This window comes from Crotalus tigris, unplaced genomic scaffold (genome assembly GCF_016545835.1).
Source record: "Crotalus tigris isolate CLP2741 ecotype Arizona unplaced genomic scaffold, ASM1654583v1 scf7180000020588.15403103151:6194809, whole genome shotgun sequence".
Lineage (NCBI taxonomy): Eukaryota > Metazoa > Chordata > Lepidosauria > Squamata > Viperidae > Crotalus > Crotalus tigris.
The window spans coordinates 5,434,061-5,447,304 of NW_024098092.1; the positions used below are offsets into that span (position 1 = coordinate 5,434,061).

Sequence of the window (13,244 nt, forward strand, 5' to 3'; positions counted from 1 at the left end):
GGTCTTCTAGTCCAGCCCCCTGCTCAAGCCAGAGACACTTTCATACAGAATAGCAGAGTTGGAAGGGACCTTGGAGGTCTTCTAGTCCAGCCCTCTGGTCAAGCCGGAGACCCTAGACCATTCCAGACAAGTGTATGACTAATCTTTATTAACAGGAGGGGGGGGGCATACCGCTACATCCCACAGTCGTTCGGGATGGTTATGAGGAAGGACTGTTCTGTGACTTCAGCGGGGGCCAAACTCTCGTTTGAGCAGAGTCTCTGTCCGGTGGGGAGATCCACGTTTGGGGCGCTCTGGGCCAGGGCCTCCACGATCACCTCTGCGGAGCCCACCTCCAGGACGTTGGGGGGCTGCAAGGCCACCACCACCACCTTCTCGTCCTCGATGACCAGGTTGCGTAGCTTCCTCTGGCGAGGATTGTAATTCTTGACCCGGTCGTGAATTTCCATGTGGCGTCTCAGGTGAGCCTGGCGGGAGAAAAAGAGCGGGAGAAGGTCAAGGCCAGGGCAAAAAAGGTCCCTACATTCAACCACCCCATCACCGCGAGGTGGGCCTTCACGACACAATGATTACAATTGGAAGGGGGACCTCTGAGGTCTTCTAGTCCAGCCCCCTGCTCTGGGATGCTCTAACTACACAATTGTGCTATAGATCTCTTGGGAATGAGGCAACAGATGTTCTGCTGAAAAAGGAGAACATCTAGATTCTTGGCTGGATTATTTTGAGATAAGGGGCTTCGGGCCAAGGACCTGGGCAGGGGCAGAGAAGGTTTTGGACAACAAAGAAGGCGAAACACGCACAATACCTGCCGTGTGAATTTGTACCCGCATTCCGTGCACTCAAACTTCCGCATCCCTTTGTGTCGACGGACGTGGACCCGCAGCTGTTCCACCGCTACGGGGACAAAATTGGTTAAGCGGTGGCAGGGTCCCCCCTTTGATTCCTCACAGAGAAAGAGCCCAAAAGAGGGGGTGCCTGGAGTCAGCCAGGCCTTCCCTGCTCCCCAAAGGGACCACTGAGTCAGCCTCTTTCTTTGCTGTTAGTTGCAGCGCGGGAAAAGCTGCACCAGTTTTCCGATCCAGCCGTTACCTTTGAACGTTTTCCCGCAGATCTGGCAGAAATGCGGCCGCCCTTCCTGGTGCCTGCTGGCCACGTGTCTCAACAACGGGCCTCGCTCGGTAAACCGCTGGGCACAAAACTCGCAGCTGAAGGGACGCTCCCCCGTGTGGGTCCGGTTGTGCTTATCCAGGCTCGCTGCGAACGAGGACAAAAAAGTAAGACGACGAGAGAGCAATCTGTCCAGTGCGGCTTTGTCTCACCCCTGCGACCGGTCTCTTGTGCGCCCATTGCAGCTTGGATGGAGAGACCCGATCCTGGTCGCCTGATTATTTAGCATGGGGTCCTCAACTTACGCCCGCAACTGAGCCTCCCATTTCTGATGCTAAGTGAGACAGGCGAGTTTTGCCCCATTGCTTAGTGACTTAGGATTGGTTCGCCGTCCTGTACCTTGGGTGCGGAAGGTTTTCCCACAGAGGTGGCACTGGAAGGGCTTCTCGCCGGTGTGGGTGCGAAGGTGCATGTTGAGGTTGGCTTTCTGGGTGAAGGCGTGCTGGCAGAATCCGCACACGTGCGGCCGTTCGTTCCTGGCAAGACAGGAAGCGCTATCAGGTAAGACGGCGGCGTCCCCAGCAAGCCGAAGCTCGTCCCAGCCTGGCGGGCCACTCCTCCTCCTCCTCCTCCCCCCAGGCACCTGTGCTTCGCCTTGACGTGCATCTGCAAGCCGTTCCGGCTGGACGCGCGGTGGCCACACTCTTCGCAGACAAACAGCTTCTCGCCGCGGTGCTTGAAGGCCTCGTGCAGGTTCAGCTCCGTGCGTGAGAGGAAGCATTTGGAGCAGGAGGAGCACTAGAGGAGGAGAGATGGGTCCGGATGAGGAAAGGCGGGCGAGGAACGAGTTTGCTTCTAGCCTCTCAGTGTTCGTGTGTGTGTATGTGTGTACCCCGCTTCTGCCTGCTGCTCACCGCGTGTGGCTTAGGGGCGCCGTGCAGCTTGATCAAATGGCTTTGTAGTTCCTTCTTCTGCATGAACTGCTGGATGCAGGAGCAGCACTGCAAAACAGACGGGCACTGCTCAGTACCAAGACTAGCGAGAGGGAGGGGAGAGAGTGAGGACTGGAGCCATTGCCCCTCTCTCCCCCTGCCTGCCGATTGGGCTGGGTTGGCAACTCCTGGCTGGAAGTGGCCACCACAGGAAAAAAAGGCAGAACACAACAAGCACACACAGCAGAACCTGAATTATCCCTTAAAGGGGGTTAATTTCCAGATACAGATAATCCTTGATTTACAATAGTTCATTTAGTAACCTGGATTAGTGTGATGGGCAAACCCGCCTTTGCAACCACCCTGAAACTCGGCTTATATTGTACTTCTCAGCTGTGAGGGCAAGGAAGAGGGCAGGGAAGCATGGATCCAGCCACAGCTGGGCTGTCGCGCCTTTGGGAGCAATTTCTAAGCGCACGGCCTCACCCAGCACTGCTCAAGCGCAGGGCAGGCTGACCTTGTAAGGCATCTCGCCCGTGTGGGTCACCATGTGCAGCCGGAGTTCGACCCGCCTCTTGAAGACCTCTTGACAGACAGAGCAGGTGTGCACCTGGCGGAAAGGGGGGAGAGAAATCAGGGGGGCTGGAAAGGGAGGGGTCGGCTCAAGAGTCCCCTGTCCCAGGAGGCTCACTTGGAACCCCTGTTTGGAAAGCAAGTAGGTGAACAACAGAACAACACAGTTGGAAGGGACCCTGGAGGTCTTCTAGTCCAGCCCTATGCTCAAGCAGGAGGTGAAACGTAGTCTCTGCAGGCCTGTTTCGGTTCTAGAGTCAAACCCCAAAGTCTCGTGGTCTTGTGACACTCTGATTCTCCAACCAGCTATGGGAAAGACCTGCCCTCCCAAATACCTGCTCCGAACGGCTCACGCAGTTCCTGGCTTCGTGATCCAGCAGGTTTTCCTTCCGGAAGTAGCACTTCCCACACTTGGAGCATTCAAAGGGCTTCTCCCCCGTGTGCTTCCTTCAAGGGATGGAGGAAAATAGCAAAACACTGGGTCAAATTAGCAATGTCCTTAGCTTTGGTCTTTCCAGAGAGTGAGGTTGATCACTGGCCCTTCCAGGGAGCCTGCTTCATAAAGCACAGAGCTATCTCCACCCCAAGACAGGAGAACAACACCCCCTTTCCTTCCACAAATTCCCAGAAGCCTTCTCCTCTTCCTCCTCCCTCCACAAGAGCTCCAAACTTACCTGTTGTGGACCTTCAGGTAATACTTGCTCAAGAAAGACTTATGGCAGGTGGGACATTCAACCGGTTCAGCCGTGCCTCGGCGGGGTCCGAGGGCCGCAGCCTTGAGACGGTGACTGCTTCCGCCGGTTTTGGAGCTGCTGCGGGAGGCTCTGGTCAACGAGGGCCTCTTCCTCACCCGGACACTCTTCTGATCCGGGATGTAATCCTCATCCATGTCATCCTTCCCCCTCCCTCCGCTGTGATCCTCCGAGGGGAGATCACTCGAACCCAGGACCTCTGGGGTCTCCTGTTGGGAAGGAAGCACATGGCTGCTTGTAGATACCCATAAAGGCAAAAGCACTCTTATCCTGTCCTCAATGAGGGCTGGCTCCCTGACCAGTCCAAACACATAAAGGGGCATAACACATAACCCCCAAAATTTAGAATAGAGGAGATTCTCACTAAACCCCAAATTCCCTGCTCTTCAAACAGAGAAACTCTTGGTTTTTCAAGACCCCCCCCCATCTCTTTCTTTGTTTCTCTCCCCCGTTTTCTAGGTCAGGAGCAGACAAGGGCAATTCCTAAAGAGCACGTTACTCCGCACGCCACCTCGTGACTGGCGCCCGCGTCCTCGGCGGCTTCACTTTTCAGGGGCCGTTTAAGTTCCTTACATTCCGGGCTCTCCTTTACGTCGCCTGCGCGGCTTACAAGGTTTGTTTTGGGGACCCTTTTCAACTTCCCCCAAAGGAGGGCAGGGCCGTCCCGTGGCCCCTGAGCTCCTTTGACGCCCCGGGTCCGGGGACTTTCCGATGCTGGGCGGCCGGGGGGTGCCGCCTCGCAGGTCGACTCCCCCGGCGAGGTGGCATCGGGGTCTGTGTCAATAAGAACTTCGCCGTTCTGCTTGCCGCTGTCCTCCGAGCGGTCGGATTGGAACTCCTGGCACAGCTGGATGACCTCAGGAACGCAGAGCTCCTTGGCCGTCTCCAGCAGCTTGTCCCGGTTGTCCGAGGTGACGGCCAGGTGTCCGGTGTAGAAGAAGTCCAGGAGGAGGGTGAAAACGTCCAGGAAGGTCTCCGGAAGGATGATTTTGCCGGCGGCGCCATTGTAGAGGGTTTGGAAGAAGGAGCTGCAGCAGGCCAGGACGCTCCAGTGGGCTTTGAAGACCAGGCTGCCCACGGCCAGGGTGGCGTCACAGAACTGGCCCTTCTGCCGCTGGAGGTTCAGCTCTTGAAGGACCCGCACGCTGTGCTTGACAAACACACCCTCCATGGCGCCCTGGAAGGAGGACGGGGACAACGTTGGAGGGGACGGCCCAGGAGGAATCTGCCCCACAGGTGGGTTTGGTGTGGGTGGGGGCTTCTCAACCTCAACCCATTTTAAATATGGCTGGACTTCCACTCCCAGAATTCCCCCAGCCAGCCATGGGAGCCTGGAAGGGCCAGTTTTTGCACCCCTAAGGAAACCAGCATGCAGTGCTCTCCAAGGGCCGGCAGAGGCGCATGGGTCTTAAGAGTCCCACGCCCCCATTGGTGCAACTTCAGCTCTTTGCAAAGGTGGGGAGAGAAACTGCGTGCATTGGGTGTGCAATGAGCACGCAAGGGGGTGCAAGAGGTCAGCAGAGGCTCATGGGTCTTAGAGTCCCACCTCCCCACCCTGGCCTGGGGTTCTTTGCAAAGGTGGGAAGAGGGTCCTCGTGCAATGGGCCTGCAATGGGTTCTAGAGTCCCACCCCCGCGCCTCTTCTTGCAACAGCAGCTCTGCCTGCAGGGATGGACCCATCATCCACCCACCTGGACCCATCATTCCCAGCCCGGCATAAGCACCCGCAGAAGGGCTCTCTCTGCCTCCTCCCGAGCCCTATCAGCCGATAAAGACCCCCGTTCCTCCCCAAAGCCCCCTGCTCACCTCGCTCACACCCCACTCACTGCGCCCGCCGGCAAGAGAAGCGGGGGGCCGCCATCTTGGCACAGGCAGCGACGCGTGTGACGTCACCAAGCGGAGGGGGCGCGGCATGCTAATTAGAGGACGAGCCCCCGCCCCCTTCCCAGCCCCACGTGCTGGTTGTGAGTTTGTGTAAAGAGGGAGAAAGAGGCGGTGCACCACTGAACCCATGCTTCCCAACCAGGCAGTCCATGGGTGGCAATGGGGACTCCGGGGCGAATGGTTTAATTTAGAAAGAGGCGTGGTTTTTTGCCCACTTAAAAAAAAAACTGATTTTTTTACCTATTTTAAGATGGGTGGACTTCAGCTCTCAGAATTTTTGCTAGGAGTTGGAAGTCCAACGCTCTCAAAACAGACATTAACATTTTTGCATAAGCTTTTCTGACTGGGGAATTCTGGGAGTTGAAGTCCACACATCTCCAAAAGTCCTTAATCCTCTATGTGATTTCATTTCCTTGGATTGAAATGGCTGAGCAGGGGGTTGGACTAGATGACCTCCAGGATCCCTTCCAGATCTATAATGATTGATTGATTGAAATGGTCCAGGGTCTTCTGCTTGAGCAGGGCGTTGGACTAGTAGACCTCCAAGGTCCCATCTAACTCTGTTATTCTGAAATGAATATTTAATCAAATCTTTCCTCTGTGAATTAAACTTTTAAAACTTTGTCTGCATCTCCCTTGGGAACTCGAGGATTTGTGAGGGCTGCAAACTGGAAGGGGTTTCCCCCCCTCCCATCATCACGTCATCTTAAAAAAAAAATCCTCATTTTGCCCTTTGCATATATCTTTGCAGGCTTCTTTTTGTTAGCTGAAACATTCTCGGGAGATGGAATCCAACTGAAGAAGGGGCGCGTCTACCCTGCCGCAGCTCTACGAGCACCAAAAAAGGCGGGCTAGAGGCGTGGCGGGCCGCCCTCTCGCGAGAGTCGCCGAGATTTCGTGAGAGGACGGCCGCGCGGTCGCTGTGGAGATTTCTTCGCGGCTCCCGGCGAGGTTTGGATGGCGAAGCGCCGCTCGGGTGGGCCGAAGCGGCTCCAGAACGGGACGGCCCACAAGGAAAAGACGCCTCCAGCGCCACCGCCGGAGCTCCCCGCTAAACCGGCTTCACTGACGGCCGCCGCGGCGGGCGAAAACCGCGCGGCGGTTCTGCTCCCCTCAGAGCAAGTGAGCGTGGGCGGGGTCATGCAAATGAGAGGGCGGGGCTTCCTTGGTGGCGGGCCCTGGAGTTTGTTTATAAGCTGCTTCCGCGTCTGGCTTCTATTTAAATCCCCAGGTCGTTGTGGGTGGATTTTTGGGGGTCTCCCCTGCTTTCTGGGGGGGCTTTAGCTGCCTTTCCCCTGCTGGGCCCCCCCTCTGCCCACCCCAAGGACTAAATAACTCATATAGGCAGTCCTCGACTTACGACCACAACTGAGCCCAACGTTTCCAGACAGCCGTTAAGCGAGTTTTGCCCCATTTTACGGCCTTTCTTGCCGCGGTTGTTAAGTGAATCACTGCAGTTTGTTAAATTAGCAACGTGGTTATTAATTGAATCCGCCCCCCCATTGACTTTGCTGGCTGGAAGGTCGCAAAAGGGGATCGCTGCGACCGTCATAACTATGAGTCAGTTGCCAAGCAAGCGAAATTCGATCACATGCACCATAGTGGATGACGCAACAGTCGTTCAGTGTGAAAAATCACGCAAAGCCGCTTTTTTCAATGCCGTTCTGACTTTGGTCGCTAAATGGATCATTGTTAAGTCAAGAATCAGCTGTTAACAGTGGGGGCTTGTATCTCCACTCTTCTTCTTCCCAGACTCTGACGTTCACAGGAAAGTGTCGCCTGACCTGCCTGTATGGATCCGTGCAGGTGTTGGGGTTCACAATCGCTCCAGACCAGCCCCCTTACGATCTGTTCTCTCCCCACACCTACTGTGCCCTCACTGTGGAAGCCGCTGCCGGCAAGGAGGGCACGGAAAAATCGAAGAAGGAGATGAAATTGGAAGCCAAGGCCGTTCTCCGAGCGCACTTCGTGCCCCGGGGTAAGGAACAGCGAGGGAACCGGGGGTGTTTATTTCCGTGTCTTTGCTTATTTATTTCTTGAGGTGTTTACAAATAACTCAAGGTGGAGAACCTATGCAACACTCTCCCCACCTCCTCTTTACCCGTGGGCGGAGAGAGAAGGATTGGCCCAAAGTCACCCAGTCACTCAGGCAGAACTAGAACTCACCACCTCCCGGTGATTGGCTTCAAGTCAATCCAATGGCTTTCATGCCTAAGGCAGGATTAAAACTCACCGTGTCCTGCTTTCTAGCCCAACCAAACTGGCTGTAGATGTGTTTCTAAGAATGTAACACCCTGGTGGTGAGTTGGGTAACAGATAAATTTAATGAAATAAATAAAATCTCTGGGTGTCTCCTTTGTTTTTCAGAGGCGAGGTGCAGGTTGCTGAAAAGCTTTCGGCCCCACTGCTCCATCCTTTTGCTGGAACAGCTGGACACCCCGGCCACTAAGTTCATTCTCAGCCACCCGGAATTCTCCCAGGTTTTCAGAGCGAAAGTGAGTTCCTACGGCCTCCTCAGTGCAGGCAGTACTTGATTTATGACGGCGAAGGAAAGGAGGGCGGAAGGAAGAGAAAGAAAGAAAGAAAGAAAGAAAGAAAGAAAGAAAGAAAGAAAGAAAGAAAGAAAGGAGAAAAGAAAGAAAGAAGGGAAAGAGGGAGGGAGAGGGGAAGGAAAAGAAGGAAAGATAGAGGAAGGAAGAGAAAATAGAAGGAAGGGAAGGAGAAAGAAAGAAGAAAGGGACGAAAGAAAGGGAGGGAGGGAGGAAAAGAGGAAGGAAGGAAGAAAGAGAGAGAAAGAAGATTGTGTTCCAAGCGCTCTGCAGCCGAACACTGCTTTGAGCAGCGGAACAGAAGTCCCCTGCCAACTCTTCCCCAGCGTCCTTTCGGCCTCCCCCTCGCCCCTTTTGGCTCATCCCCCTCCTCTCTTTTCCTCTCTAGAAACAGTCCTTCTCTTCCATCCTGGAAGACCCCGTGCTGGCTTCTGCCGGCCTGGAGAGGCTGGAGCCCAGCAGAGGCTTGCTGGTATCCCAGAGCATGCATTCCGCCATTGGCGAGCTGATCCACGCTTGCCGGGGTGAGTCGCCCAGGAATACTGGGGAGGGGGTTTCCCCCCCACCTTGAGGAACAGACCTTTTTTGGGGGGAGGGGTGCCTTCTTCTAGTCAAATATTTTTTATTAGTTGATCAAAATATGAAGAAAATAACAGGAAAACAGAAGCAAAAGGGGAAAGAGGGGGGAAAAAATCCCATTGACCTCCAACTCCTGTTGATGCAGTAGAATGTGATAATGCACAGCCTCAATTTTTTATTTTTACACAATAATACAGATAGTCCTCGACTTAACAAACAATTCATTTAGTTGACTGCTCAGAGTTAAAACAGCACTGGAAAAAGGGAGTCAGGACCCTTTTTCACGCTTACGACCGTCGCAGGATCCCCATGGTCATACGATCAAAATTCAGGACGCCTGGCAACTGATTCATATTTATGACGGTTGCGGTGTCCCAGGCTCCTGGGACTCCCTTTTGTGACCTTCTGACAATGGGGGGAGCCAGATTCACTGAACAACCGTGTCACTGACTTAACCACAGTGGTCAAAAAGGTCGTAAAGTGGGGCAAAACTCACTTAACAACTTTCTCGCTCAGCCACAAAAAAATTGGCCCCTGATTGCGGTTGTAAGCCGAGGACTCCTTGTGCTCTAAATTCCCTTCCCTGTGCTGAATTCTTGCATCTTCACCCCAAAATCTCATCCAGGTACTCTTGCTTGCTTTTTAGTGGAAGATGAAGGTTGCCCAGTTATCCTGGTTTGTGGCCCCAAAAGCATCGGAAAATCAACGTTCAACAGATACCTGATGAATCTTTTGTTAAACTGGTGAGTGTTTCCCTCCCCCCCCCCGCCCCCCAGTTCTCCTAAGCTTGGTCTCTTGTTTGGTATTGTTTTTTTTTTTTTCTTGAATTATTCCTGGACTGTTTCTCTCCCTCTTTTTAAATCCTAGCCTTCCCTGCCTTGAGTATTTGGAATGCGATTTGGGACAGCCGGAGTTCACCCCACCGGGCTGCATCTCCCTGGTTAACGTGCGGGAACCCGTTTTGGGTAGGCGCCTTGCAGGATTTTTTTTTCTTTTTTTAAAAAAGAAAAGCTTAAAGAATCAGTTTTTGAAAAAGCAAAGAAACAGAGCCGGAGGAACTTTTGACATTGGGATGTTTGCAGCAGTAGAGAAAAATGAGAGGGGAGGGTGGAGGGTGGGGAAAACTGATCGCCCCACAGCGTCGACTGAAGACCACAATGGGATCCAGGATCTCTGTTGGTTATTAAGGGAGGGTGATGGATGGTGTGTGTGTGAGAGAGAGAGAGAGATGAGAGAGAAAGCTGATAAACAGATGGGAGAGGGAGAGAGAGAGAGAGAGATGAAGGGCCCCTGATGTTCCACACCTTTTTGTGCCACATCTCCCCACAGACCCCCAAATGTTTATCATTAACCTTTCCGCCTTCGGACCACTGCAGTTTTGGCCTGGCCTCTCTTTCTGCTTCAGGTCCGCCGTTCACTCATCAGCGCCCCCCTCGCAAAATGGCCTTCTACGGGGACAACTCTTGCGAGCACGACACCGAGCGCTACCTCGACACGCTGAAATACGTCTTTGGAGGCTACGAGAGAGACGTCCCTCTGCTGGTCAACACCATGGGATGGGTGAAAGGTAGCCCCAAGGACCCCGCAGTCCTCCTCCCTCTCCTTCTCTCTGCAAACCCCCCCTCCCTTCTAGCACTGATGATGTTACCTATTTGGACCCTGAAACGTCCAGAAGAAAACCACCAAGGGCTTCCCAAAGCAGATCCTCACAGCCCTGGTTCATTCCGGCCCCTCGCCCTCCCCACTCCATCCTCCTTTGCCTCTCCTCCTGTCTCCCAAGGGGCCGGCTTGCTGCTCCTGATCGACACCATCCGCTTGCTGTCGCCCACCCACGTGGTCCAGATGAGCACCGAGGATTTCAAAGACCTGCCTCAGCTCTCCGCCGACTACATCCGCAGCACCGCCGGCCTGCACACCCGAGGGAAGCCCTCCCTCAAAAGGAAAAATCCCGGCGGAAGTTGGGAACACTGCCGGAACCAGCGAGGCTCCCATGCTCCCCAGCCTGGGCATCAGTTGCTGCGTGTCCAGCCAACATTTCCGGGCGCTGGAGTCCCCGGCAAAGGGTAGGTACCGGCTCAGGGCGCGGAGAGTCGGGAAGCACAGCCGGAAAAAGAAAAGAATTCACACCTTAAACACGTTTTCCTCCGGCTGTTCTGATCTCGCCTTTTTTCCCACACTCCTTCTCTGATATTGTCTTGATTAAATTCGTAGTGATACACGCAAGTCCTCAACTCAGTCCTCAGTTTACAACAGTTCATTTAACAACGGTGGAAGAAAGGTCATAAAATGGGGCAAAAACTGAGCATCGGGAATTTTGCCTGCATTTTGTTTGTAAGTTGAGGCTTCTGTCTCAGATGTACCTCTGTGTTGGTCCTTGCAGGCGAGCACACAGCAGCACCTTGCGAAGTCTTACTATGGTGGGCTACGTGGGCCAGCTGCAGCCGCCTGACCTGGAAGCGGTGCTCCCCCTGCCCAGCCTGGTGCCCTATCAGGTAAGGCTCAGCTTGGGGCGAATTGCCAGCCTTGACAGGCAGAGGAAATGGGGAATGTCTCTGACGGCCGTGCTGCCTGTCTATCCCTGTACAGCCCGGCACTGATAATGAAACGTCTGCAGGAAAACCATCAAGCTCAGAGAGCACCAAAGACCTCACAGTCCTTCTCTTCCTCCTCCCTTTCTCCTCCTCTTCCCCCCTTCTAGCACTGATGATGTTCCCTAGTTGGGTCATGAAATGTCTACAAGAAAACCACCAAGCTCAGAGAGCACCAAGGACCCCACAGTTCCATAGATACTCCCTTCTATCAGTGTCCCTGTAGAACAAAAAGCAAATTGATCCCCTCTCTTTTTCCTCTGGATCTCCCAGGTGCCCTTCAGCGCCGTTGTCCTGAAGGTGATCCATGTCGACGTGGAGCCAACCCACATCTTGTGTTCCCTCAATGCCAGCTGGGTCGGCCTGTGCCACCTGCCAGACCAGATCCCGTGTAAAGCCAAGGGTCCTGTGGTGTTGACGCAGACCCCCCTCTGCGATTGCCTGGGCTTCGGTAAGGGGTCTGATTTGCATTAATTTGCATGTTTATTTGGATGAACGAAAGAGCTCCTATCATCCATCAGTCTTTATCTTCTTCTCCTGCAGGAGAGACTGGATAGTCTGTGCAGGTAATCCTCATTTTGTTTAGCAGCCCTTCAGAGTTAACAATGGCACTGCCTTAAATCCTGTTTTTTCTTTAGAGTGGAGGTGTCCAATCTTGGGAACCAGTGGACTTCAACTCCCAAATTGAATGGCTGGCTGGGGGAATTCTGGGAGTTGAAGTCTACAAAATCGCCATAGTTGGACAGCTCTGCTTTTTAGACCCGTTTTGGATCTGTATCCTTTGCTAAATAACCAGAGGTTGAAAGCTGAAATGTTATTCTTTTAAAATAGGAATCGTCCGAGGAGTGGAGATGACCAGCAAGCTTTACTATATCCTGACGCCGGTGGCTCCGGAGATCTTACGCCGTGTGAACTGTTTGCTGATTGGGAACATCGCCATCCCGAATTGCATCTTTCTGAACCAAGTAAGTGGACGGTGGACCGCTGAAGGTGATGCGGAGAGAGAAAAATGCGGTTTGTCAATCCGTTGCAAATGTCAACAGGCAGCAAAGAGCTGATCTCTTTTAATCCCCTCGCTGCGCTTTAGTTATGCATAACAGGAGTTTTTTCCCTTAGCCGGCCAGCAGGCTTGAGCTCAAACTCAAATGTGGGCAGCCACGCAGAAGATCAAAGGAATCTACGTGTACTCCTTGTTTTGTAAAAGGGGCACGGCTCCCAAGATGGAGGATGAGTTATAAAGAGGCCTGAGTGGGAGTCTGGTCTTAGCACATGATCCCGGAGGAAGAGGAGAACGCGTGTCGTGTGATGTCGGCTTTGCTCCACTAAAAAATCAAGTTGCCGGTCCTCATGGCTGCAGTTAATACCTGGGGCCAGAATTTCCATCACCAAGCAAAGAAATTGTTAAGTTGGCTGTGCCCAATTGTACAACCCTTTTTTCCTGGGATGGTTAAGCAAATCCATCAGGAAATTCTTCCTCAGTTCTAAAATGGATCTCTCCTCAGTAAGCTTCCATCCGTTGCTTCTTGCCTCCCTCGGATGCTTTGGAGAATAATAAAATAATAGTTGAAGGGACCTTGGAGATCATTTAGTCCTACCCCTGCTCAAGCAGGAGATCTTACATCATCTGGGTAAAACGGTTGTCCAGTCTTTTCTTGAAAAACTTCCAATGATGGAGCATCCACAATTTATGGAGGCAGGCTATTCCTTCCATCCGTCCATCCATCCATCCATTATGTATCTTATCTATCTATCTATCTATCATCTATTCCAAGCACCATTTGGTAACCTGTCTCGTGGATTCTCGGCGTCTCGAAGCATCTCATGAGGACTAGCCCCCCATAACAGCATCTGCTCCACTCTTTCCCTGCCTCTCTGTTTTTAGGCCAGGACCGGTGGGGAGATCCCTTACGTCACCTCGGATTACAACTTCGATGTTTCCGGTGCTGGGAAACTAAAAATTAAGAAACATCTGCAGAGGAGGGAACACCGTCGCCTGTGAATTCCTCCTATGGAAGGATTCGTCTCCGGGACCTAGTGGGCTTTCCTCCAGCAAGCTGGTCGGTGCGTGGCATTCCCTGCCATTCCCTTGGTAAAATTTGGCTCCTCCCTTCCGCAACGAGCGTATTTTTATCACGATACTCAAATTAAAACATTTTGTATAAACCCGGCGGGTTAATCTGATTCTCCACATCCCTTTGAGAACCGGTCGCAGGCTGTGAAATCGAGAATGAAAATCTTATTTTCTTTCTTTTTTTTTGTTTGTTTTTTAGTTCTTATTTT

The 13,244-nt window shown here is 53.0% G+C and overlaps 2 protein-coding genes across 2 annotated transcripts; one reads left to right on the plus strand and one right to left on the minus strand.

The window, feature by feature from the left end:
- Nucleotides 1-126: 126 nt before the first annotated feature.
- On the minus strand, nt 127-5,244 carry ZBTB48 (zinc finger and BTB domain containing 48). Its single transcript, XM_039367195.1, has 11 exons — nt 5,171-5,244; nt 3,876-4,541; nt 3,287-3,573; nt 2,948-3,059; nt 2,557-2,649; nt 2,022-2,108; nt 1,751-1,905; nt 1,507-1,643; nt 1,090-1,254; nt 806-894; nt 127-467 (listed from the first exon to the last, which is right to left on the minus strand). The coding sequence occupies exons 2-11, from the start codon at nt 4,533-4,535 to the stop codon at nt 174-176; spliced, it is 2,079 nt and encodes a 692-aa protein (XP_039223129.1). The 5' UTR covers nt 4,536-4,541; nt 5,171-5,244; the 3' UTR covers nt 127-173.
- NOL9 (nucleolar protein 9) lies at nt 4,463-13,127 on the plus strand. The gene is made up of 13 exons (XM_039367196.1): nt 4,463-4,600; nt 6,000-6,370; nt 7,001-7,226; nt 7,616-7,743; nt 8,186-8,321; nt 9,023-9,119; nt 9,244-9,341; nt 9,782-9,943; nt 10,157-10,439; nt 10,757-10,868; nt 11,238-11,415; nt 11,796-11,929; nt 12,847-13,127. Exons 2-13 carry the CDS (start codon nt 6,206-6,208, stop codon nt 12,961-12,963), a joined length of 1,836 nt encoding a protein of 611 aa, XP_039223130.1. The 5' UTR covers nt 4,463-4,600; nt 6,000-6,205; the 3' UTR covers nt 12,964-13,127.
- Nucleotides 13,128-13,244: the final 117 nt, after the last annotated feature.

Coding starts and splice junctions, on each gene's coding strand:
- ZBTB48 (XM_039367195.1), bottom strand. CDS start 4,535: ATGGAGGGTGTGTTTGTCAAGCACAGCGTGCGGGTCCTTCAAGAGCTG. Junction 1,255..1,506: donor GAAAACCTTCCGCACCCAAG/GTACAGGACGGC, acceptor CCTCGTTCGCAG/CGAGCCTGGATAAGCACAAC. Junction 895..1,089: donor CTGCGGGAAAACGTTCAAAG/GTAACGGCTGGA, acceptor TTGTCCCCGTAG/CGGTGGAACAGCTGCGGGTC.
- NOL9 (XM_039367196.1), top strand. CDS start 6,206: ATGGCGAAGCGCCGCTCGGGTGGGCCGAAGCGGCTCCAGAACGGGACG. Junction 9,944..10,156: donor CACCATGGGATGGGTGAAAG/GTAGCCCCAAGG, acceptor CTGTCTCCCAAG/GGGCCGGCTTGCTGCTCCTG. Junction 11,930..12,846: donor ATTGCATCTTTCTGAACCAA/GTAAGTGGACGG, acceptor CTCTGTTTTTAG/GCCAGGACCGGTGGGGAGAT.